This window comes from Tubulanus polymorphus, chromosome 7, assembly GCF_964204645.1.
Source record: "Tubulanus polymorphus chromosome 7, tnTubPoly1.2, whole genome shotgun sequence".
Classification (NCBI taxonomy): domain Eukaryota; kingdom Metazoa; phylum Nemertea; class Palaeonemertea; order Tubulaniformes; family Tubulanidae; genus Tubulanus; species Tubulanus polymorphus.
The window spans coordinates 6,313,126-6,339,409 of NC_134031.1; the positions used below are offsets into that span (position 1 = coordinate 6,313,126).

General features: G+C 39.7%; 4 protein-coding genes across 5 annotated transcripts; 2 read left to right on the top strand and 2 right to left on the bottom strand.

Annotated features, from left to right (window-relative positions):
* Positions 1-8,024: 8,024 nt before the first annotated feature.
* On the top strand, positions 8,025-10,155 carry LOC141908061 (uncharacterized). Its single transcript, XM_074797864.1, has 4 exons — positions 8,025-8,073; positions 8,479-8,706; positions 8,938-9,168; positions 9,392-10,155. Exons 1-4 carry the CDS (start codon positions 8,058-8,060, stop codon positions 9,820-9,822), a joined length of 906 nt encoding a protein of 301 aa, XP_074653965.1. The 5' UTR covers positions 8,025-8,057; the 3' UTR covers positions 9,823-10,155.
* Positions 10,156-10,853: 698 nt separating this feature from the next.
* On the top strand, positions 10,854-15,284 carry LOC141908568 (uncharacterized). Its single transcript, XM_074798664.1, has 10 exons — positions 10,854-11,043; positions 11,652-11,766; positions 12,017-12,531; positions 12,664-13,250; positions 13,429-13,534; positions 13,962-14,099; positions 14,465-14,563; positions 14,777-14,877; positions 14,973-15,159; positions 15,265-15,284. The coding sequence occupies exons 1-10, from the start codon at positions 10,854-10,856 to the stop codon at positions 15,282-15,284; spliced, it is 2,058 nt and encodes a 685-aa protein (XP_074654765.1).
* Positions 15,285-16,230: 946 nt separating this feature from the next.
* Positions 16,231-18,832, bottom strand: LOC141908053 (myogenesis-regulating glycosidase-like). The gene is made up of 2 exons (XM_074797852.1): positions 17,113-18,832; positions 16,231-16,623 (listed from the first exon to the last, which is right to left on the bottom strand). Exons 1-2 carry the CDS (start codon positions 18,719-18,721, stop codon positions 16,367-16,369), a joined length of 1,866 nt encoding a protein of 621 aa, XP_074653953.1. The 5' UTR covers positions 18,722-18,832; the 3' UTR covers positions 16,231-16,366.
* A 750-nt stretch (positions 18,833-19,582) lies between these two features.
* On the bottom strand, positions 19,583-26,282 carry LOC141908052 (uncharacterized). 2 transcript variants are annotated; one of them, XM_074797849.1, is made up of 11 exons: positions 26,148-26,282; positions 26,026-26,069; positions 25,093-25,196; positions 24,782-24,965; positions 24,107-24,360; positions 23,660-23,813; positions 23,002-23,204; positions 22,584-22,780; positions 21,611-22,002; positions 20,720-21,102; positions 19,583-20,260 (listed from the first exon to the last, which is right to left on the bottom strand). In XM_074797849.1, exons 3-11 carry the CDS (start codon positions 25,160-25,162, stop codon positions 20,163-20,165), a joined length of 1,935 nt encoding a protein of 644 aa, XP_074653950.1. In that variant the 5' UTR covers positions 25,163-25,196; positions 26,026-26,069; positions 26,148-26,282; the 3' UTR covers positions 19,583-20,162. The 2 variants fall into 2 exon arrangements, with proteins under 2 accessions (XP_074653950.1, XP_074653951.1); XM_074797850.1 differs by lacking the exons at positions 26,026-26,069; positions 26,148-26,282 and adding an exon at positions 25,455-25,692.
* Between the last annotated feature and the right edge of the window lie 2 nt (positions 26,283-26,284).

A 26,284-nucleotide genomic window follows, 5' to 3' on the forward strand; every position in this document is an offset into this window, starting at 1 on the left:
ACTTTCTCACTTATTTTTTGGTACAGACTTCACTGAAAGTCGATTTACTAATAAGAAAAGTTGACTCAAATGTAATTGAAATGTAAATGCACGGAAACCCAGTGCCACTAGCGAACCAGGCCGAATCCCCGCTTGCCATAGTAGCGTTGCTGATACCCCATTGTTTTCGGAGTTGATCCCGGCCAGTAAGGAACATTGTTGTTCCTACGGCCTATTCATATTCTAATTCATATCGACAAATATGGCAGACATATTGACGAACATATCTATTTCTTCTTGTCGATAGATTCTTAAAAAAATAGTTCATATATTTCTAAGCTACGCAATAAAGGAGATAACCTCTTCTATATGCTACAATGATATATACATCTTATACAAATAAAATAAGACTACAGTAACCACAAAATTGAAACGAAGAATTGGAAACTAAAGTTGATGTTTTAGTCACGAATTCGCGCATATTAAATCGGTTTCGAGAGTATTCGAATCTAATTTGGAAGCACTCGCAACTATTCGTCATCTGCACAATTTATGTTCTGCGTGTATTAAATTTTCGCACATTCTGCCTCAAATTCTGCACCGAAAGCGCGCATAACGTTTTACTGATTGATGTTAGGACCGTTTGGAAAACACGTCGTGGGAATAACAAGAGATGCTCCTTATCGAATTATGCCGCGTTTTATATATTTACGTAAGACATGCACTTGAGAAAGTCGGCGACGCACGATGGGACGAATCCCTCCGAAGAAATTATTTTTTCATCCTCGCGGCGTATCTAAATAAAATGTAGCCGTTGTTATCACTGTTTTGTCAGTTGGGTCAATTTGAATATCTGATTTAACGACGAGAAGTAAGTGAAACCACCAATTAGCCCAATATGAATCAGGCAAATTTCGGGTAGACTTCAACTGTACATGTAGGCCTATATACACAATATGACAGTGGAATATATATATGTATAGATTCGCGTAGCCATTATTTTTATGAACATTTTACGGAAGCCCCTAGGTGACATACGAGATGACTTATTCACAATTTCGACTTATTATGTCGAATTTCGACTTATTATCTCGAAATTCTACATAATAAGTCAAATTTCGACTTACCATGTCGAATTTCGACATAATAAGTCGAAATTGTGAAAAGATTATCTCGTTTGTCACCAAGGGGCTTCCGTAGCATTTTCTACCTTAGTACGTCCTCTACTCTACGTACTAGAAGCGAATCAGGGAGAATATCTATCCGGCTATCATCTTAGTATTTGTTTAAGTTATTACCTACCGATCGTGTGAGCGCTATGGCCATCATCTGTCCGCGATAATAAAAAGTGATTCGCTTTCACTCGCGCTGACATGCAATAATGCGATTATTATCACCCTCTAGCCTTTCTCAGCCGTATAAATAACTAATTGATTTTCTGTGTGTTCTTAATACGGCCAATGCGAGGTGACGATAAAACACATTAGAGGAAATTATGACGTTTTTGCCCGTAATTAGACACTCGACTGTCTGTGTGTTACTACTGTACTGTACCTTTACAAGTACCTTTAGTAATTATCGGTTAATAGCGTTGTAGATCCCCTATAATAAATTCAATACTGGAGATATAATCACAACATAGGTATCCCACCAGGATAGTGTGACTACTAAATTCATAATTCATTTTAAATCGACTTTGAAGATCCGAACCAAATATCACACACCAGCCACCGAGGTATCTCTAGAGTAATACTAGTAATACTAGGTATTTATGGAGAATTTTTCTAGAATACTAAGTATTTTTCGAGTAAACGTTTTTTTTATAGTCTAAAAACCCTAAAATCCATTGAGAATTTCGATGACATCTTAAGCGAATTGTTATTTCAGTAGCGTATAATATCAAATTCATTAAGATCATTACATACGTCCCCAGATCGTTCAAAAAGGCGAATCATAATCCACGTATTCATTCTAACATTGCAGTTACGACGCGCTACGAGATATTCTACAACCGACATGGATTCCCCGTAGGAGACCCTAAAATCCGTTATAATCTACGGGGCCATTTTTCACGTGCTATGATTACCGATTTTATTTAGGAGATTATAAAAGACCAATTTTTCAGTTCATAGCGGATAACGTTAGGTTCGGTTTTATTATAGTTCGGGTTTTATCCTTCAGCGGTTCGGGCCGCGGCAGACGAGCGTGTTTAATGCGTAATCTATTATTTTCTATAGTGTTTAGCGATTCAGGATGCGTCCGCGCGGTGCTGATGGTATTGACATGCTATTTACTGTCCGATAATACTGCAACATCCTTCGATAAATATATCGGTTTGTTCAGTAGCTATAGTCGCCTAAGTGCGGCGCAAGAGTAACACGAACCACTCATTCTCAGAGAGAATAAAAAAACTATAAATTCGAATATTCGTTCATTAGATTTTTTGAAACCACGACAGGGCAAAATCAAAAATACATACCACATTCTCGGCTGATGATACCTAATAGTATTTAGCCGAAACGTTGCTCGAAATATGTACCATTCGACTATAGAACCTTTAATTTTTGGCCGCATTTATTGTGAGATTTCTCTCGTTATTCATCTCACACGGATATTGTGTATCCTTTCGACTCACCATATTCTTCTGCTAGAATTCTCTCTAAAACCGATATTCAAACGTGGACCGCTTATCATGCTAGGCATTTCCTTTTTATCAATGGCTCTCTAAACATGGTTACTGGTAGCATTTTACTAATTGCACTCTAAGATGTGGAATTTGATATCAGATCTAAAATCTTTTATTTCCAATAAACGTGTGTGTAAGTCGGTTTCCTACGTTAATGCGTATGAACACGTATACGTACAAAAAATATATACACGCAAGTAATTCGCAACAATCTGCTGATGATGATTTTTAAAGTCTACTCACTCTCGAGTACTTTCTCACAATCACACAGAACATGCGCACAATTCGAGTGGGACTTTTGTGGAGATGATGGTGGTCGATACGTTGCTACACTACTATCAAATATCGGAAGCTAGTTCAGCGGCAATACGGAGCACGAAAATGTTATTTTGTCTTGCTGATGTTGACAGCCGATTAAAACTGGCAACCACCCTCCGCATCAAACATTTCGTCCGGAGGAGTTTGGCTGGAAGATTGTGCGACTGATTCGGGCCATATCTAAAGAACAACAGGCGTTTCAATTACACTGGCTAAGTCCCTTATATAACGCCATCGTTTTTAATGCCACCATGCTCACTTAACGCCGACATTTACAAATCTGCTCAATATATATAACTCAAATTCAATGAAAATGCTATTCTTTAAAACGCCATATTCGTTATAACGCCATGTTTCCATTGGTCTCAACAGTGGCGTTATAACGGACTTTGACTGTAGTTCATGTCGGTGGTAATGTTGAATGCTCATTCAGTGGCGAATATGTTAATTCATTCGGCCACAAGAAAGAGATACGCATATACCAACCAGAAGAGAAAAAGTAGATCGACTGGAACTGCAGTTCTTGTGATCATAATATCGAAATTGGCCGATGCGAAATTGATCCGATTTCAGCGGGGATATAATAGCTGGAGCAATTTAACTGGCAAATATTCGGTATCGTATCGAGAAAGCTTGTTTCGTGCGTCAAAAATATTGATTCGAGTAGACAAATTTAACGTGAAGCAATTTAACAAATCCCAGCAGAACTTGTAGGGCGCGAAGATTAGTGTTTATAACAGTGTAGTAATTAATATTTGGTTGAAAATTGGTTCAGGTATTGTAGCTGTTTTACTTTATCAGGTGCCTACGTAGGCCTCCAATAACAATCAAATGATTCATCATAGATATCATTAGCATTAATTTGTGCAAAATTCTGCTGCTATCGTTTGAGCTCATTTGGTGCTGCTCCAAACGATCACACCAATCATTGAACCTTACGCCATATCAAGATACCGAGGAATTGAAACGTGTTTTAATGGTGCAGGCTTCTGTGTAGTCGGGATGGAAAAAGTCAGCTCGTTTTCCATAATGCGGACCTTTACGGATGCCAATTAGTGCCAGACAATGCGTTTCGATGGCAAATACGCTCGCAATATTAGACTACTTTGGATTTCAAGGCCAGTCCTACATCCCTATAGGCCTTTTTGACCAGGTGTACAAAGGACATGCCTACGATTTTATTCAATTTCTGAAAAGTGGAACTTTTTTCAGTTCTTTGGTAGTTTGTCGAAACCACCTTAATCCCCATCTACGGGCCTGTATGTTATATTTGCAAACACAGTTAAGAGATATTCTTGACCATCGTGTACTTTTCGTCCAAAATGTTTTCCAATAGCATCCACAGACTTTATCTCCTTTTTTCATGCCATATTCGAAGACTCATCCCGGGACAGGCGATGCGAACCGATGTTTCCTATACGATATCGAGTGACAATTAACAGGAAAAAACATGTTTGACTTCGGAATCATACGGAGTAGAATAACAGATCGTTCCCGGATCAAGTGATTGATACCACGGCGCTTGGGGGAAATCAATCAATTTTCAGTGACTGATCGAAAACGTAGCTTTGTTGCGTTACAGCCGACGATATGACGAATTGCTGCGTCTATCTTGTCTGATATGACTGACGTGCGCTCCTCTTAGACTTTTATCTTCGAACACATTTCCATTCTTGATGAAATGAATGTGCGTATATACCTAAATGTTGAGCAATGCGATAATATCAATGCTTGCAATGCTAAAATGAACAAGTTAAAGCACTACAGTGTTCTTTTTATTTTGCAGGACTGTTTTGGTAAAACATCCTACCGGGATTCGAACCTGATGGTATCGAGATGGCACGGTACGAAACCTTGCCTCACTAAACCGAGTGCGAAGCTTTGATGTTGTCATCATTAGCCAATCAGATATCCCGTCTCATTTAGCCCGGGTTTCCCATTTATAGTTCTTCCGTGAAATCTACCTCAGCGATTATACAGCGCGCAATCTGATTGGTACCACAAGTTTTTTATTTCGGCAAAGCTGCGCATGTACCTGCGCGCCCAGTCTACTGTGGTGGTGTAGGGTTTCATGCCGTGCCTGAGTGTAGCGATGCCATCAGGTTCGAATCTATGGGCGGCCATCCCCGGCATGAGCGTCACTGCAGTTTCTATTAGGTCCGAATCCCACAAAATATTGACCCTTATTTCAAATTGATGACCACAATGTCGCTGATTTATTTTATTAGCAGTGCTATTAATCCCAAAAATTATTCATAGATGTGAGTCTCGATTTGACTCTTTTTTGCTCACAACTGCGGACAGACCAGGATCAGGCATTCTTCGTTTTTTGTCAATAATTGCTTAAGAAGATCTTTCGTATTTTTGGATAACGGGTTATGTCTTGCAGGCTAAAAATTTGAGATATATAGCGGTGTATGAATAAATCCTAATATATTTTTCTATTACACAATTTCGGGATTCGAACCTAATAGCACATACGAATAGATACTGGGGCCTTCAAAGTTTATTATTTTATATTTGAGATACGAAACCTTTTACGCGGCAAACAAAGTAAACCAGCGATACTTCATAATTTGCGGGATTCGAACCTAATACGCAGAAACCTATTTAAGTTACCATGTCATGACGCCTGCGCACAACTGAACATATTTGTGATCGACTGGCACGCCATCTGGTGACATTATAGGTTTATCTTTGATGACGTGAGTTGATCCTTCACGTCATGACGTTATCCTTCACGTTATGAGTTTATCCTTCACGTTGCTACATTATACTTCACGTTATAGGTTTATCCTTCACGAGATGACTTAAGTGTCTGTTTGGCGGGGATGCCCGCCCATACGAATCCCTGCCGAGGGAGGATGAGGTAAACGCATTGCGATCGGTTGTGACAATATCGTTGTACATTATGTCATCATCCTACATAAATGATGATAGCCATTTATTTCACACCCTGTATCCAGATGGGTGAATGGCAGACATTCGTCAAAGTCAATATCAGCGCTTTCTAGATGCGCATTTAAGTCTCCAGGATAATCTTTGAAGACGCCACTTCTATCTTGAAGATGAGAGTGTTTTTACGAATCCCAAAAGTTCTACTCATCATCACTAGAGAAATCTGTTCGATCGGATTCAAAGCTGTTAAATTGCCCTTTCGGTCTTAAATGATTTCTGGCCCGAATTGCTAGGCCCGTAGCTCCTCTACAGTTTGACGTGCAATATACATTCTGCGGCCAAGACTGGCATAGTTTGTAAAGCAGTTTATTAATCCCCTTCTTACGCAATCGGTGACGATTTTCATCTCGCCAGTCATTGTCCACTGATGGTTAGACACATTTCAGATGTTCAGTTTTTTGATGCATACTTTATGGTATTCAAGATATCGCCACACCGTCATATCTCGTGTATATTTCGATCCATCCATTATCTTGTTTTGTCCACTACGGGCACTTAATGTAGATGCCAATGCATATTTTATAATCGTATTTGCCAATTTGTAGGCCATAACATGATCTATGATATGGCGAGTGAAAGGCCATTGATTTCCGTATGCCATGTTATCAGTCATTGGCATTAACAGATAATTGGTAATGAGCGGTAACTTTGTAACCTCAATAGATGATTTTTTTTCATAGATTTCTAGAATAGATAATCTCTAAAGCCCACCACACACTTTTCGTCTGCCGTTCGGGCTGACAAGTGAATCGACTCGACGCTTAACGGTCTGCGCGACAATCCTCATTATATGTAAATCATATCCATTTTCGTCATCCCATTTCTGTGAATTGTCTGCAAGAGCATACATATACATCGTCGTATCTTAAAATGCATCTGATGCCAGTTTCCAAGGCAAACTTAAATGTAGCTTTAACATTTCTTTGGAAGAACTGGCGATGGGTGCGAGATTTTAATCCTCGGGATTACTGTAATGTTTTCGCGTGAACACTCCACATGGTAATTCGTCAAGATTATGACTTCTGCGACACCACGCGCTCGGTCTGTTTTAAATGATCCGCTGGTTTGTCACTTCGTTAAAACCAAAATCCTTCGTGGCTATATTTTTCTCTGATGAGATTCACTGCAAATCTAATGTGAGCTAACGTTTTCGACGTCGGCAGTTACAAACGAATGTAGCACAATATTCTCCAAACTGTCGCTGAAGTGTTTGCATTGGAAAAATGCGTGTGGCCGTGGTACCGTGGTAAACGTCACCAGTTTCTAGGCGCCATATATGCCATCGGGAAAGAGATATTCAAAAGATTCGAACGCAGATCCAAAAAGCAATTAATTTTCTTTAATTTCTGGAAAAATGAGGAACGTAAGTTTTACGGATTCTACGTTTATCTTAAGATGAATTAAATTCGCAAATTCCTGACACGCGGTATGATATGTGGCCTTGATTTTACATATCATCACAACCCTTAATTGTTGCGTTCAAAACAACAGATTTCATTTCCTTTAAAATGATGTATAAATAATGTTTATCGAACGAGGGACTGTAGAGCGCTGATTGATATTCAATCAAAACGCACGTATGTTTCGAAAAGACCGAAAATTATCGCAAAAATGGGGACCTCGGGAACCGCCACAAAATGGCGCGCCCAGGAACTGGTAATCTCAATAAGAACTTTCGACATTCAAAATGATGTTTAGATCGATTAACTATCCACCGTTGTCAACTAGAACCAGTTTCGCATTTTTTTCGATTGGGTTGTGTCCCTAGAATCAAAACCCAGCTCCGAGTTAAATTTACTGAGAATTGTGAAACCAGACCCCAACCGGGCTAGTTGTCAGATCTCTTTAAGAATAACAGGAATTAGGAAAGTAATTGTGTTGTTGTGTTATCAATTTATCTGTAGAGCTGACCGGCTACGTACAAAGATATGGTGACTGCACTGGTAATGACTTGGCTTTCGCCTACCAGGGCATCTCTGAGCAGGAGTGCAGGAAGTACTGCGACAGAACTGACTGCTGCGTGGGATTTCATTACAAAGAGAAAACGATATCGGAATGTTTTCTGAAATCTCAGTCGTGCAACGACACCGTCTACTCGGATTATAGAGTATTTAGCATGTACGATAAAATAGGTAAATATGTAGTAACCTTCGAAAACATTTTTTGATTCATTCTACCATTTAGCTAATGTTTGATACAGTTAGCAAATTTCCAACCAATGGTGGCTGATTCGGGCAATCTTGAAAATTGTTGGGTATGCAAAATGAATCTCCAAGGCGGAATGCTAATACGTAAATCTCTAAAAAGTACCCCTAAATTTACCAAATAATTCTGTAATTATTCGGTAAATGTTGGGTGTTTTTTTGTAGGTTGAAGTATCACATGTAGTTTTTCATTTTGGTTCCTAAAATTTCCATACCGAATAAATGTTCACAATGGTCAAAATCAACCACCGTATGACGACGTGGTTTGGCTCGGTAAATTGCCAACAACGAAATCCTGGGGATTTACAGTCATAACTAGTGTTTCATTTCTAGGACAGACGAATTTCGCTCTGCGGAAACCGACAAGTCACAGCGGAAATCGGGGAAGCGCTGAAAACTCGGCTAAAAAGGCTGTGGATGGTAAACGGAACGGAACCAATGCCCTGAAGACATGTTCATTTATGGCATTTGATGGAAATATTCAGTGGTGGAGAGTAGATTTACAACAGGATATATATGTTACTCGTCTGATAATTGCAAGTAGAACTGATTCCTGTTGCCGTGAGTAATTTCTTCCCATACCATAGAATTAGACTACATTTATGTACCATTTCTTCCCAGAAATGCATTATTCCTCTTTGGCTCAAATTGACAATATGTTTATGCTTTTTACACAAGAGACAAATTAGCAACAGCAACACGTTTTGATTCATCTTTTCACGCAAATCCTGATTTCAATAGTGTATGTCATCGTTCTCTTCAAATGTTTCACCTGAAACATTGTGTTTGCAGTGAATCGTCTAGAAAACTTCAACATATTCGTGACCGACGTACCATATTTACCGGCTTCCAATGATACGAGATTTATTTGCCATGCATATCGTGGTATTTACCCTAATGGCGTCTGGTACATTAGTTGTGACAGACCCTTGTTGGGTAGATATGTTACTATAGCCACTCTAGACCTAGGCATTCTGGAATTTGTCTTGTGCGAGGTCGAAGTATACGGGATCAAACAAGAAGGCAAGCCTCTGTTTTCTCATTTTTCTGTTGTTCCGTTCGAAATTATTTTCTAAAGAAATGAGTCAGTTTCATTTGTAAGTTATCATGCTTTTCCGAGCATTGATACCACATATTTTACTTAGCTTCAGAACGGACGATACAGTATTCAATCAGAGAACTGTTAACTGGTCTTCACTACCCCATTCGTGGATAGGACGTTGAACAAAAATCTCTTTCGTTTCAGACCTGAACACGGAAAAAGTAAAACCAAGCAAGAAGGATAGAAAGATAGTCAACCCAGCCGTTATAATGGACAACGACCTACAAACGTGCGGAAAGTTCAACAAAAATAACCCAGTCAGAATCAACCTAGCCGGTATCCGCCCGCGCGCTAGGCATCGTGCGCCGTTGGCCCTAGTCGCCCATGTACCGGAAGAATCGTCGTGTAGTTACGCGCTGGAAAGTGACGTGAACGTGTTTTTTCCGGTAGGTGGCAGAACGGCCGAATCGTGTCGCTATTGGCAACGCTGCGTATTTCTGAATCATTACGTGGAAGGACGGGTGAGGCGATGCGAATTCATTTGCGAACATGCAGATAATAAAAAAGTGCCTATCAAAGAACTGATGGTTTACTCCAAAGGAAAACTATGCGAAATAAGCCTCGGATCATGTTAAAACGTGTTTTCCATAGATTAACACACACACAAAAAAACCATTTCTGAATAAAGCTTTGATTTTAGTATTTAGGCACAGTTACTGCCTCCCATCCTTAAATGTTTTGTCTCATAGCATATTCCCACAAATTTCAAAGGGCATAATAGTCGTTAATGTTTGTTGCAGGGCCGGGTTTATTAGAGTCAAACTGTTACAGGGTAAAAATGCAGTGACATTTTAAAAAAGCTATAATATGACAATATTTCTGTTGTGGATCAGTATTCATTTCTGTCGAGATAAAGCTCGTGTTTTTATATGTTATGTCGTTTCAAGCATATTTTTCTTCTTAACTCGTGTACCGTAACGTCCTTCGATGTTTCCATTCAAATAAAAGCAACTGACAATTTTCGATGAACTCGTAGAAGTTCGTGTGTTTTTCTATCAATCGAGCGCCGGGTGATTCCTCAACCCCGGCTAGAATTATGCTTTCCCTCCTGCCAGGCATTAGTTCATTATCTCGTTGATTAATTTGGAGTAAAAATATACCGCTTGCACGATACCGACGTCGGTTCCAAATTTATCAGACGATTATCGCATGTTGCCGCCAAGAAGTGATAAGTTTCCTAGCTTTTCGCTTGTAAAAAAAACCGAGGACTTCATGTGAATCTATGTTTTTTGTCGACCGAGGAAGGACAAGGCAGTAGAAACGTCTACTAGCTAAGCTGGGATTGATTGAAAAGATTAGATTGAAATTGTAAGGTGAGTTGGTTAGCTGCGTAGTGGCATAGCACGCACATTTACCCTTCAAAATGTATCGGGTGCATGCAGTGCAATTATGAACACAAAAAATGTATGTAGCATCATTACATAAAGATATCTGTAAAAATGAATCAAGGAAGCTGACCAATAAGGTTACAATTTAATACAATAATGTTCTATTGCAACTTCCAAAATAAATCTTCGAAATTCGTAATCAAATCAGCATTAAACTTAACTGTATCATTATTCCTCTTGTGAATTGTTAAAAAGTGAAATAAGTCATATTAGGTGAAATGAAAACGAACAAAGTTGCAGCAGCGCTTTTGGAGGTGCATCAATCAGGAGAGGAGGTTTCAACGTCAGCCGATCTTACAACTCATCAATGGGACAAAGCTATCCACGAAGCAGTCATCACCGGAGGTGATGGAAACCGCAAAGGATTGATTAACTTATTCAAAGCGTCCGACCCGAGCTCTAAAAAGGGTATTAAAGAACTTTTTAAGAATTCAGTGTGAATACATTGGAATCTCCGTAGGCTCAGTTACTTCTGGACTATTGAATCAGCAAATGCCTTCTGGGTGCTTGTGTATCTAAATATCTTCCAGTTGGAGATACAATTTACTATGGTGGCTGATTTTGGCCATACTAAAAAACTTTCTGTATGGCTAGAGGAACGAAAAAAAACATTTTCACATTGGCAGTTATTTGGTTTTCTCGCGCGAGAATTGAAAACTCTTGGTTTTCTCGCGCGAACATTTTGGTTTTCTCAAGTTTGGTTTTTTTTTCGCGCGAGAATGTGTGTGCAATTGGTTTTCTCGCGCGAGAATTCAAAAGTCTTGAGTTCTCGTGCGAGAAAGCCAAAAAACGGGCCAATGTGAAAAAGTTCTTATCGTAGCTCTAGCCCTACAGAAAATATTTGACTATGGCTCGAATCAGCCACCATATTGTACGGCATTTTACAATCAAAGTTTTTATGTTTATAGAATGCAATAAAATCTCTAGGCCTATCACCGGAACAGGCTTATATTTACAATGAGGAAGCAACACACAATTAGTGCGTGTGTTCTGATTTATGCATCTTAATATTCCAGGAAAGCGAATACAAATGTTTAAACTTCTGTTCCTGACAATGATACCGATATTTACACTATGCGTGCTGACAATTCTGGACATGGCTGTCATAAATAGAAACAACATCATAAAAGGGTATGTTTTGTGTGCGTAGACGTTTCAGTGTTCTAATTTCAATCCTTATTCTGATAGAACAGAATATATACGATATGCACATTTTTCTCCAGTCAAGGTAATTTAGGATTTTTTGTAAGTGATAATTGTTTGTTAGCCCGTTTTCTTCATTGGTTCCATCCTGAATACCTAATCAGAAATCCAGAAAAAATCTAAAATTTCCTTTTCATGTACATGTTAATATCTATATTCATATTCATTTGTTTCTCAGCATGATACGGGACGTGATCAAATTTAGTACCGAAGCTGGTACGCTGGTTCACCAATTGCAAAAAGAACGGGATATGACGACACTCCATCTGAGCACGCTGGGCTCAGAAACGCGTATGTTTCTGAAAGAAGTTTACCCGCAGGTCGACATGGCCGTCAGCAAAATGTCTAAATGGCAAGGTAACACGAAGAAGGACGGCGCGCATTTCCGAACTAAGTTCGAGTTCCAGCAGCTGCTCATGGAGCACAGACTACGGCTGAAACCAGAAAATACGAACGTCTACAAAGAAATTGATTTCTACACGCGAACGATCGCCGTGTTCATCGACTGGATGTACGACGCCATTCAAGAATCACGTGACGGGGACGTATGGCGCACCCTGGTGGCGTACCAATTACTGGTAATGGCAAAGGAAGACCTAGGAATCGAAAGAACCTTAGGTGGATTGTACTACAGCAAAGGGCGTTTTTCAAGTTATAAAGATTATCTCTGGTGGCTGGAAAGACATCATGCTGGTACGTAGGCCAATCTCCTTCCCTAAGAATATTCATTGCCAGGAATGCAGTACCCTCCATCTAAAAAGTTTATAAATGCTTTTTGGACTAATTCAGTAACCGATGATTTTGACGTTCCTTTCTCTTGATCAGGTATTGGTAATTTGGAAACCGCTATTCAGTTCAGCGGTTTCGTCGCTAAAATCATGGAGGAGGAAAAGAATTCACACCGCAAGAATTTCACTTTGTCCATTACGAGCATGCGAGAAGAAATTAGTCGTAACGATTACATGTCGACAAACGCCTCCCTCGAAATGAGCACTTGGTGGTTTGATAACATGACCATCTACATGGATATGTATTTCAAAGTTCAAGTTAAACTGGCCGATTACATCATGGAGCGTCTCGGGGCCTCTATCCTCCGAGATGTCAAAGATATATCAGTCGGTATAGGGCTATTCATGATAGTTTTAGTAATATGTCCGGTGATCATCGTATCGGTCAGGGCTATTATGAACGACGTTCAGCGCTACGCCTTCGCCCTGGTCGACCGCTCGCACGACTTAAACGTGGAGCGTCAGCGCACGAATCAGCTCTTGTACCAGTTGCTGCCGAAACCGGTGGCTGCCCAGCTAAAGCGCAATAAACACGTAGCCGCTGAAGTTTACGACGACGCCACCGTATTTTTTTCCGATATCGTAGGATTTACGAAAATCTGTTCTAATTGCAGCCCGATGCAGGTACCCTCTTCTATTGAGAGATAACTACAATACGACGATTGATAAACCCATAAACGAAAATAATCTTAAACCAGCACTACCAATATTTGCATCTATCATCACTTAAATCTAGCGATAGAGTTCTTACTTTCCGAAATATGTTTTCTCTAACTGCATTTTAAATTCTAATCAATTCTAGGTCATCGATATGTTAAACAACATATACAGCTTGTTCGATGGCCGCATAGAACTCTACAACGTCTACAAGGTTGAAACAATCGGCGATGGATACATGGTCGTTTCTGGTAAGTTCGTGCGCCTATATTCATTAGTCCAAATTCGGTCATGTACATGAACAATGAAGCGTGGCTGAGATAATGCGGTAAAAACTACAAAAATAACTATCAAAACCACCTCCTTTTTAAGATGAATTCGTAGTCTTAACGGCAGGAATAACTCGCGAGGACAAAATTTGCAATCTAATGGGGCATTCTGACATTGATCTCATTAAGCATGACATACGGAAATATTTCTCGAAACTTTATTTTCTCATTCCTGTTTACCTTTGATTGATAAGCCAACACGAGTGACTTGTGACTCTACGTCTTTAATAGATAAAATATCTTGTAACGATTTGCAAAATATTCAAAAATCTGGGTTTGTTACAACCGATATAGAATCGTAGCTTCATTTCAAACTCGTTTGTTAGTCGTCGCGCTGTTTTTGTTGTAGGTGTGCCCAAACGGAACGGCAATAAACACGTCTATGAAATCTGCATGATGTCGCTCGACCTGATGCACCACATTACTCATATAATCATTCCGCATCTGCCCGGATTGAAAATGAAACTACGAATCGGTGTCAACACAGGTAAAAAGTAGATATACCACGGTGAATAGTTCTGTCGTTTTATAGAATGTTAAAATAAACGCAGGGTTTTAGCGTAACACATTATTTTCATTGAGTCGAGATGATACACAATATCCTCGTAAGATGAATAACGAGAGAAATCCCACATTAGGTTCAGCCAAAAAATGAAAAGTTCTATAGTAAAATGGTTTATACTTCGAGCAAAGATATGACACGGCTGATGATGGCTAAAAGTACTTAGCCGTAACGTTACTCGAAATATATACCATTTTACTATAGCAATTCTCATTTTTGGCTGAATTTATATAAAAGATATATAATAATATATAATACTGCGATTTCGTTGTTATAATTTTCGATGATAGGATCCTGTGTGGCGGGTGTCGTCGGATTCAAGATGCCCAGGTACTGCTTATTCGGGAACACGGTGACGACGGCTTCTATTCTGGAGCAAACAAGTTTGCGTAAGTTTATGTCACGTTATTCAAAATGAACTAGGTGGAACTTTAGGTCCGTGCATAAATATCCTTACCCTGAAATACTGGCTCTATTTCCACGTCAGATAAGAGAATATCTGGGAATCTAGGCTTCAACATAGATTCCTGAAAACTAGAATGTTTTTGATAGTTGAAATTTTGTCATGTGCACCACTACTGATTTTGATATCTTTTGAACAGCAAACAAAATTCAGATGAGTCGTTCTAGTAAATTGTTACTGGATAGTGTAGATGACGATTTCATCACCAATAAAAGAATGTCAGAAGAATCAGAGTTGAAGGTAAATTTTTCAGACGTATGTAATAAGTGTACAATAGCTGTGGTCTTTCAGAAAAACAGAAGATCTATTATCCTTCAAATTCGATTAAATTGCAGGAACTCGGATGCACGGAAACATTTTGGCTGGACGGAAAGAAAGGATTCGAAGATAGGCTGCCGTGTTTCCCTGCGTGCCAAGTCGTATCTCCATTAATGCCGGGTGACCATTCTGCCAGTGCTCTCCCATCGTGGATTACGTCATCTCCCGTATCGATGGCGGAATCGTTTGTCACGCCGCTGAGAGGTTGGTATGCATGATTTATAGAGGTGTAAAATTGTCGCGCATCAATCGCTTCTTCAGCGGTAAATACACCGTTTATCACACATCGGTCTTCACTTATATTTTTAGCGATCACTCCTCCAACGTAAGCGAAAACGGTCGAAGTTCCCCAGGTACGGTAGACTCGTTCGAATGCTCTCAAAACGAAATTCTCTTGACGTATATACTTATTATTTTCAATTTGGAAGTTGGAAGTGTACATTACGAGGTGCATTTGGTATTGATGGTTTTTCTAGATTATTTACTGAAAGATACATTCACTATTCTCATTCTCTGTGTCCTAGATGATATGTTGATGGGATCAGCTATCTTGATTAAATTCCACTTTTTCTAAACTTTATAATCTCCGATTAGGATGAATAAAATCCAGTACGCGGTCCCAGTTTGCGTAAGCCGCGGGTGCAGAGTATCACCGTGAAATGGATCATATTATGTTCGGACTGATATCATTATTGGGATTAAATCTACTATTTATTTTTCAAGCAGGAACCAATTCTTTCGTGTCATCGGACGCAGCACAGAGGAGTTTCTTAAGTATGCAGGATGAATTGGACTCGGAAATAAAGCTACCCCGGACGGACAGTCTTTGACGGTGTTAACGAAACGTTCCATGATCTATCTACGAAATAAAATGTAGTTCACACTTTCAATCACAATCATATACATCATAAAACATTAGTGTATATGTTAGATGTTGAAGGATGTAAATTTAAATACATGTATACGTTAGACACCAAGAACTAAAAGTATTATATGTATTTTGAAATGAATGTACACATTATAGTTGCTATAGTTTATAGATGTTCATCAGAATATATAAGACGTGTATAACTCTGACATCTGAATTGTATTTCCGAATTTAATTCATCACGATGGCTATCGCGTTCGAAATGTCCAAACGGAATAACAAAAGATTAGTTTCTTCCGATCCACCCATTCCCATTACCAAAACAGGAACTCGCAGTTTTGAGAAAAAAATGGGAACTAATGGAAAAAAGATACATCGTTTCTCATGGCCGTCCAGGTAGCTAAAATCCGTGAAACAAAAAACGGAGAAGAAAAATCAATTTGATAAAAAATCCGGCCGAATCAGTTCCGTGACATTTTCATTATTTCTATAAAATACATAAACAGCCGGGTGGGTGTAGAAAAGTCTGGGTCATGTTTAGGGCTAAACGTTCTTTGTGAAAGTTGGTATCTTTTCTAGTGGTACAGGGTAGTGCTTTAACCATTTCGGTCCCACGTGAACGTCTGAAGTTGTGTCGTCTGTCCAGCTTCCTGACGGTACATAAATATCTCGCATTGTTGCATCCTTGTCCAGAATTGGTGCTACGAGAATTTCGTCGCCAACGACAAATTGCGAGTCTATCGTGTGACAGACAGAATCAGTCGGATCAATCCACCACAAAGGTCGTAGAATAGGGCTTCCTGTAATAAAGATACATATATTTGCTCAAAGCTCACAACATCATCATCAATAATTTGGCCATAGTGCGAATTTTGTGACCATTTCCTTCATCGACAACCGATGAATAGATCTAAATCTTTAATGCGCTCTACAGTAGACTATGCACAAGTCGGATCTAGTTGGATTGTAAAAATGTGTCCGACTTGAGTGATATCCGAGTTGGATGTTATGCATTTCATACTGTCACAGAAATACAGTAGAACCCGCTTGGTTCGGATCATTTGGGACCAACGAAATTAATCCACTTTACGGGAACTCCGAATTAAAATTTATTTTCCTATGATTTTAATGAACAAATGGACAGCAAAAATTAGGCTGATCGGGATTATGCGGATTTGACTTATTTCAAATAACATCCGAGTTGATCCGATCCGACTTGGACAGAGTCCGCTGTACAAGGAACCCTTGTATTGTGTAAAAAGTGCATGTTCATTTGGCTTAATTCTTACCATCGACAGCAGTCGTCTGGGCGGCTCTGACTATAGCTGGGTAGACAATCTGGTCGTGGATCTCCACCAGATGTTTACATACAGCGACGACCTGATGGTCGTATTGCCAGGGCGCGATGGAGAACTGCATTGCCGGAAAATACGCCGTAACCTGGGCCCATCGAACGAATAATTCTCTATCGGGTATTTTCCCCACATCGGACCCGTTGTAAGCATTGCCACCTATCATATCCGGTAGCACAAATGGATATCCAAGCAGTCCGAAGAGTAACGCTTTCGGGATAAGCGATCTTAAACCGTTGTCGTACCCCCACTTGGAATCCAAGTCCATGATTCTCACGAATAAACCGTGACGTTGCGTCCGGTAGCCGCTCCGTACCTCGACCAAATTACCAAATATGGACGCCATGTCAACGAACAGTGTAGTATAGTTTGAAATATCATCCTTAATTTCGTCCGTAGAGCTAAATTTTGGAAGGATCGGTAAAAAGTTCGCTTCTCCGGCATCGAACTTAAACGAATCGATTTTATACTGCTTTTGAAATGCAGTCAACCGCGAGACGAACCAGTCGAACGCAGCGGGGTTGGTGACGTCCAATATGGCCGCGTTTTCCCCTTGCCACCAAGCCACGTGACCGGGATTATCGCCCATTTCATTCTGAACCCAAAACCGATGACGACGACCATCGTCGTACGCGGCGGAATCACAATTAGCAAATGGATGTACCCAAACTGTAACGAGGAATCCATTTTCGTGGAGCTTCTCGACCATACCGGATGCATCTGGAAATTTTGCCGCGTCGAAGTCGAATTCACCATATTCACTAGAGTATTTATCATCAATTTCTAACTGACTGAAGAGGAAGTTGTGTTCGAGTATTTCGAGCGAGAATTGTAGTACTTTTTCCTGATCGATATCCGCTTTAAAGCGAGCCCAGGTCGACCAAATAGGCCGCCGAATCATAGACGTATGGGGAATACTTTTTGGCCATCCGAGGAACCTTTTCTGCGCAAACTGATGAACGCTTTTGATACTATTTCCGATTAATATCGTGTAAGACAGATGTAATGGTTCTGAAACGTGTTCGTATCGTTCCTTATTGTCGGCTCGGAGACGGAGCCGACCATCTCGATTCTGATTTAAACTTACATAAAGCGGCACGCCGGGGTCAACTACGACGGCAAACCCGCTAGTCGAGACCCAATAACGTTCCTGTACCGATCCATGCCCGGGTACGAAGTTGAACGGATCTTTCGTTATATACGCGCTCATACCGTGCATCTGTTCGTTGATCGGCCAACGTTGCTCGTAGATCTCAGCACCTCCAAACCAAAACGCGTCGTCCAGCACGATGGCATCTTCTAGTGGAAGGTTCGGGCGCGTGGCTTCCCGACGGATTTGTATCCGACATGGATCACCACCTCGAACATGATCTTCCGTTATTTGTAGTGTAGCGTCGTCAGAGACGTACCGATGCGTGTTGGCATTACCCCGGTCCTCGGTCTTAGATCTTGTAAACGATCCACCTAGTGATTCTATTTTCAGTATTTGCCTCTCGCCTCTGCGGATCGTCAACTCATTATTAACTACTTCGAATTCTACAACCATTGCACTGTCTAATGGATACGCACCAATAAATGAACGTAATATCAAGTAAACCTGCGTATACTTACAGATACATTTTTCAACAAAATTTTTTGTATGTACGGATATACTGCTGCTACACTACGGCTGTTGTACAAAGCGCAGTGCGAGCCCGATCGATAAACCCGCTACCCGTACTCGATATACGGCGATAACGGTTGTCAGAATGTGTAGACTGGTTGTCGGTCTCTATTTTCGAATGCAGGTGGCCTATGTGCAGGTGGGAAGTGTTCACCAGATGGCGCGAACGATAGTCATCTGAAATAATCTAATGGAAAAAATCTAATCTAATGAAATTTTCAAACCTTCATTTAGACAGAGCTGATAGAATATGCCCCACTTGTAATACTTTAGGTGATCAAGCCCATTTTCTGTTTGACTGTACCTTACTTAACGAACCCCGCAAAAACTATTTGAATTTGAATACCTTTAATACCCTTGATATTCTGAAAAACCCAACGGTCCAATTAGCTAAATTCATTAAGACCGGCTTAGATGTATATAGATCCCTCCAATAGTATATGTAGTACAGTAAGTAGTTGATGTATATATATTTTGTTACGTTTTCATTCTCTAAATTTTAATCACTCCAGTGTTGTTTTGTAAATACATGTATTTGTATATACATGTGTAATAGTTATCCTCCATATACCATGGAAATGGTTGGAGTGTAAATAAAATCGTAATCGTAATCGTAATCGTTTGGTACGAATCCAAATACATGTAAGCGTTAAGTCCTACTCATTCTAAATCCTCCTCAAAAAGATGGAAATAAACGCATGAATTCAAAAAATTATTTTCAAATTTATTTCATACAATTTGGCGTAGGGTACGAAAGACGTACCAACATGATAAGCGTGTATAAGTATTTAAACGAATTGATGTATCACCTCCTCATCAAAATCCTCCTAAATATGGCAATAAACGCATTAATTTAGAAAAAATAGGTTTTTATTTATATGAAAACTAGAAAAACTTGGCGTACCTATACACGCTAGTATGTAGAGTAGCCTATAAACGAATCTATGTTTAAGTAAAAAAAGTTGATGGCCCCTTATTTTACCGGTTGTTATGAAGCCTACATTAATTTATTACAAATCTACATTGTCTACACTGCGTATTTCACGCTCTATAAGCATCTAAAAGATCTCATTTCTTTCTTTATTTCTATTTCAACAATATCACTCTTCATCATTGAACAATTCGTCCGGTATATATCATTTGGACGGAGGTTAACTACAAATCAAAGTATATATAATTGAAGTTTCGTCGATTATCTTATAGGATACCAATCAATGTCTTCGTGCTGATTTTAGGAGATAACCCGAATTCATATTCGTTCCAGCTTTCGAACAAGATTTCCAAATAAGACTAGAGATCAATATCATCGGCGTGAGTCCACGGTTCAGAAAACTAAGCAGAAAAGCGATATGATCAAACCGAATGTCACACTAAAAGACGTCGTTGGACCCAGCGAAAGTGGAGAGAACGCTGCGTTTGATCCTGAAACATAACAAATTCGTAAATGAATTCAATTTGCCAACGTCGTATTGATAATCTTTGTAAACAAGTAGACAACGCATGACGGGTGACGTATCATTTCCTCAAAAATGCATATTTTCAATCCATTTTCAAAGCCAAAACTCTCAGAATCTTAACAAAGTTATGAAAACCATTGAATTAGTCCAGGTGGGTCGGTTGCATAGTCATAAAGCTTAGACTTAAGACCAGTATAAGACCAACTAAGTTCTATAGCCAATCTAAAAACTTAAAACCACTTTTAAACCCACTTTTGGACTTAAATCACGACTATGCAACTGGCCCTTGTCAGGAGTCATTATTGGTTCTATCGTAGATCTAGCAGGAACGAAACATTTACTAAATCATAGCATTTCACTTAGACTACTTTCTTCGAATGGTATATATTGTTATAATGAGACTGCGGATGAACTATGAACAAACCTTTTAACAGTTTTTCAGCGGTGTTGGATGTCGGCCGTACGTCGACTTCTCCCTTCGGCGAAATACCAGGGGCGGTCTGCTGATCCTTTTCATCATTCCTAACAACTATGCTGGCGATGCCTTCCGAGTTAACTTGTATCGCGCCCGATATCGAATGGAAGACGATTCTACCGACATTGTCGACGACATTACCGACGGACCGTTTGCGTCGCACTCCGCACGTGCGATCGCATTGGGGCGTTTTCTCGTCGCTTTTGCACACGTACGAGTCGCAGTGGATGTACACGTAATCGTAATTACCCCAGAACTTAAACGTCTGAAATCTGAACGCGTAAACCGTGTCGTTCACGGGCATGTACGTCAGCTTATCGTACGACTTGCACCTGCAACGCAAAAAGATACAAAAGATGCAGTTTTAAACCGGGACATGAGATGAATAAGCTATAAGGTAAAGAGTATTGAAATTCTCTCTTTTTGGATGATCATCTGAAGAAATTACTTTTAGCCTTTTTGTGAGCGAGTTGTAAAATGTGAATAGGGTAAGCTATTTTGGAGAGGGAATGTTTGATGTGCTTGATTTCGGATTCTAGATATTGAGGGTGACATATCTTGTTAGCTCTGAGGAAGAGATTCACAGTATTATGGATAAGTATAAGGTATAAGGCAGTTGAACAAGGACGGTTGAACAAGCACAGCTCAAATCCGTAGACAAATTTAACATCTAAAATAAGAAGATTAGATTTGAATCTTTATTGGTCAGGGTCTTTAGGGCAAGAAATCTTTCAGTATGCCTTCATCCCCAATTATTTTGAAAACAAATTCTACCTTTCAAGTAGACTATATTATTTACTTTGGCTATCTCATACGAATATTGAAAACACGTGCGCTTACTTGTACTGAATCAGATCAAATCTTGGCGCCTTATTCGGGTCCGGAGTCGTCGTGGCGAAACATTTAGGAACGATCAATTTAAGCTTTTTATCGGCTGCACTTAAGTGCAATCCAACCGACAACCAATTTCCGAGCTTAATCTTCACGGGAAACTGCGTAAAAACCGCCGATAAGTTATGTTCAAACAGGAATATCGACACGACATATTTGTGAGCGGCTTCGATCGGGCCAACGTTTCTGGGATCCGGGTTGACCTCGGATGCCGTGTTGTTGTACTCGCGAGGGAATGCGCACGTAGCGGTGATGTCCCACTGCGGCTGTAGCGTAATACCGTTCCGTGGAGGAATGTCCTGTACGATGACGTTTCTGTATAGAATGTGCGTTGTGTTCGTCTGGAAAGTAAAACAGTTTTTTACAGTCTTTTTTCTGTGACGATCGACGTCTTATCCCGTCTTTAATAGCCGATGTATGAGAAAGAATTGCTCGAAAAAAAACCAAAAGCGTTATAGATCAAAAAAGATCATGTAATATATGGATAACTTTTTCTTCTATTCCATAACATACTCGTCGTCTGGTACGAATATGTGAAAAATACGCAAAATCGGACAATGCGACTTCTACGAACTCGGCGGAAATGTCATCAATAATCAAAAGTGCAATTGTTGCCATGATAATGTAAGTCTGATTCATACACCCCAGAACGTACTCTACCCCATGTAAAAATTTCAGCCATATATCATTTCTGGTAAACGAAATGGCATTTTAAGAGCCCTTCAAGTTTACATGTTTACGCGTATACAGCAGTACATTGATATTCGTTTACAATTTGCATATTTTTGTCTATGGCCTATATATAGTCGCTTTGTGTAGTTTCTTCGCAAAATTCGTGATAGAATGTTACAGCAATATTGTTCCTGGAAAATGCCACTGGCTTGTCAATGCTTTCATATCACGAATCGCCCACTGAACTTACCAGTCGCACCGTATCACAGCTAGTAATGGGCACGTAAGCAGTGACTAGTTGACTCGTTTGGTTACTAATGAATCCGCAATTCGTTGTAACGGTTTTATTGGTCAATCTGACGTGAGAAGCGTCGATTCCCGGGTCGTGCGTGCGATTGAACTCGACGATGATCAATTGGTCGGTACATCTGATGTTCGGTTGCGGCACTGAAAGAACAATGAGTATTCAAAAAAGGATCGCATACTAGAACATCAAGGAGTCCGAGACTTTTGGAGGGGCCCGTCCCAAAGAAGATAGTCACGATAACAAAACACTACTGATACTCTAAGGAAGCTACAAGTTGTCTGTGAAACAGCCTAAATTCCTGAACCAGCCCCCTGTCGCCTGTAGTTCCGTGTGACATTAGATTCGATGAATTTCTACTTACGCGGTGGAGGAGTTGGATCCAGTGGGCTACATATAACACCGGCATCTTCAATGTGGTTCGGATTACAGTTGCTGTTCCCCCAACCTCTATGAGGGCATCTTGATAAGTCAAGTTCATTTCCGACGCAATTAACTTCGTCGAGCCAGATCGGACCACTCCCAGTTCCGAACACGCCTCCGGAAACGGCTTGACCATATGCCGGACTAGAAAATAAAGAGATTCCTATATTATGGTCGAACTAAAGCCCAACGCGCACAACGCACTGAAACAGGAAACATAGAAACATGGAATCAAACATGTTCGATTTCGGAAACATTGCTGCGCGCTTTGTGCGTTGGACTGAACACGCGCAATGGCGGCTCTGCATTTTCCGTCCGTGTCATTTTTCGAGGATTGTTCGCAAACAATTATTCATTTCAAACAATAATATTCAACATTACTAGTTCATATAAACATATTTTTCGTTAAGTTGCAGGATGGAACTCAATCGTATTAACTAATACGTATTACCTCGAGACTGGGATCTTCCAAACTAAAGCATTAAGATAACGAAAACAAAAAATTTCCAAAATATGAAAAATATAAAATTTTGAATTTTGCAATAAGATATGCCCGATATCATATATTCTTATACTGAAAACGGAAAATGTAAACTTACTTGAAGCATAGCATTCTGCAGACAACTTGCGCATCGCTGTTACCCCAGAGATCATCGCAAACGGTTCCCCATTGATTATTGTAAAATATTTCCACTCTACCTTCGTAGATATTGCTACCGTTAACGAGTCGAACGTTCTTGTTCGGATTAGAACCTGTGAATACAAGTAATGCAAGTTCAAAATATATACAAGATGAACGGCTAATGTGGAACAACTGCTGTCAATCTAAAGTCCAAGAGCATGCTGTGAATATTATATCAATTCATAAGAATATAGGATTTTACAATAGCGTCCTTAGGACGTATCTACAAAAGAAAAGATTTTTGGAGGTTAATTCCGAGTTTGTAACTAAGTCACTACGTCAACTAAATCCACTGGTTAACTCTAACCAACTTTTGAGCAACTGGTCCCACGTCGCTTCCTTTTAATTTATCAAATATACTTACACGTAACGAGGGGTAATGTAACCATACTGGGCGGGGTCGTGGTCGGAGTGGGTTGATTTATCTTTCTACCCGTGCATTTCACGCCGATATCCTGCGCGTGCGTACAAGTGGAAGTCTGCCCGAATCCGTTGTGTTGACAGTTGGCTAAAGTTCGAGCGTTATTTGAACAATCCAATTGCGTCATCCAAATAGGGACATTCGCGCCAGCGTCGGTCACACTCCCGGGAGCGATGTATTCTGCTTTTGCGGTATCGCTAAAAATGATTAAAAGACTTTCAACTATATTCTTCTCCAGCACGTTTTTGTAGAGCTTTTCACATCATCAAGTCTTTATATGTGATTGATTATCAGTTCGTCTATCCGTCTGTTTCGTAAACCTTCGGTGTTGATAGGTCGTAAAAAATTAGGTTTCTCAATGTGCGTTTTAACAACTTGAGACAAATGAATATGCTTCATGCTTCTTTCAAAACGAATTTGAAGCGAACAAATACCTACGATGACCTTACGATTTTGCGCGTTTTCGGGGAGAACAAAAAAAAATTTTTACATGTCCCGAATCAGCCACCATAGTGTCTCTATGTTTCTTTGATTTGAAAAGCCCAGCATTCGTGGATGGATTCATAATCGCTATACACTTTCAGTTAAACTGGTTAGAAAAAAAATGGAAGAACTTACTCGTACTGCATCATGCGACATACGACAGTCGCAACGACATTGGGATTTCGTAGATCACTACAGACGGTTCCCCACTGTCCACTGTTGACGAGATTTGGTCCTGTTACTTGGATCTCAACGCGTCCGCTCTCCGATCCAGCCGTTGATATACCTCCAACCAATCTCACATCGGTTATAGTATTCTCTGTCATTATTCAAGAAATGTAACAATAATCGATTATTTTAGAATATTTGGAATGGGATTTTTTTTACTTTATAATATGGTATATTCAAGAATTCAAATGTGTGGTTGTTTGTTTCGTAATACTTACGGCCATGGGACGTCACTATCAGACAACTGACCACAATGGCAGTGATAGTGCAGATTACACCAGGAACCATTGCGATAATATCAGACTTCAACGAAAAATTTGCTCTATAAGGGAATAAGTAATATATGTAAAAAAACAACATCAAAATAGCAACTTTTTAAGTACCACATTTCGGAAGTCATCGATTGGGATTTAAAAGGAAGCCTTCTGTGTTTATGTACCAATGGATGGATAGTTTGATTTCTTTAAATTTATAAAAAAGAACATAAAGAACATAAATGAGTACGTCGATATTCGTGCATATCACGTAACAGTGTCTGCTATAGTTAGCCAACAAAATACCTATCTGGACATAGACTTGCATTTATTCACGTAGGCCTATAATATACGACCGTTTTTAATGAATCTCTAAACATCAGCCGGTTTGAGTCTGAGATGATACATAATATCCGTGTAAAGATGAATAAACGAGAGAAATCCCACAATAATTCAGCCACAAAGATTTTAGGTTCTTGAGTAAAAGGTTTATATATTTGAGCAACGTTTCGGCTAAAGACTATTTGTCATCGTACGCCTGTTGATGGCTAATAGTCTTTAGCCGAAATTTGCTCAAATGTTTTACACTCTATTCGAGAACATTTCATATCGTTGGCTGAATTTTGTGGGATTTCCCTCGTTTACTTTACTGCTATACTTTAATCAGCCAGTTTATTTACGAATCATTATATACACATTTAGATATCATTCCAGGAATATAGACCAACTGCTTAAATACGTTAAATTGAACTACACCCCCGCGATTAATTAATTCCCATTCTATTCTACTTATTCAGTTTCGTGACGAACGCCATAAAATCACCTGAACACAATACTTACTAAACTGTGTACGTATATAAAATGAGTTTTACGATGTGTTACCACAGCAAATCTTACCTTATCTACGGAACATTAGTCCATTAGTCATATACTGTTCATATCTGAAATATTGTGGAAAATAAGACGATTTTTACCCACACGTATTCCCTATAGACTATAATGGTATATTTGATACGTACCGACTACGCGCGGTCGGAACGCTGTAACTATGACAACGACGACAAACAACGCGACACGAAAAAAGGGCGGGTGCTGTCAACAACTCGTACGCTGTGTCACTAGTGCTGATATCAGGAACGAACTGGAATCGATTTAT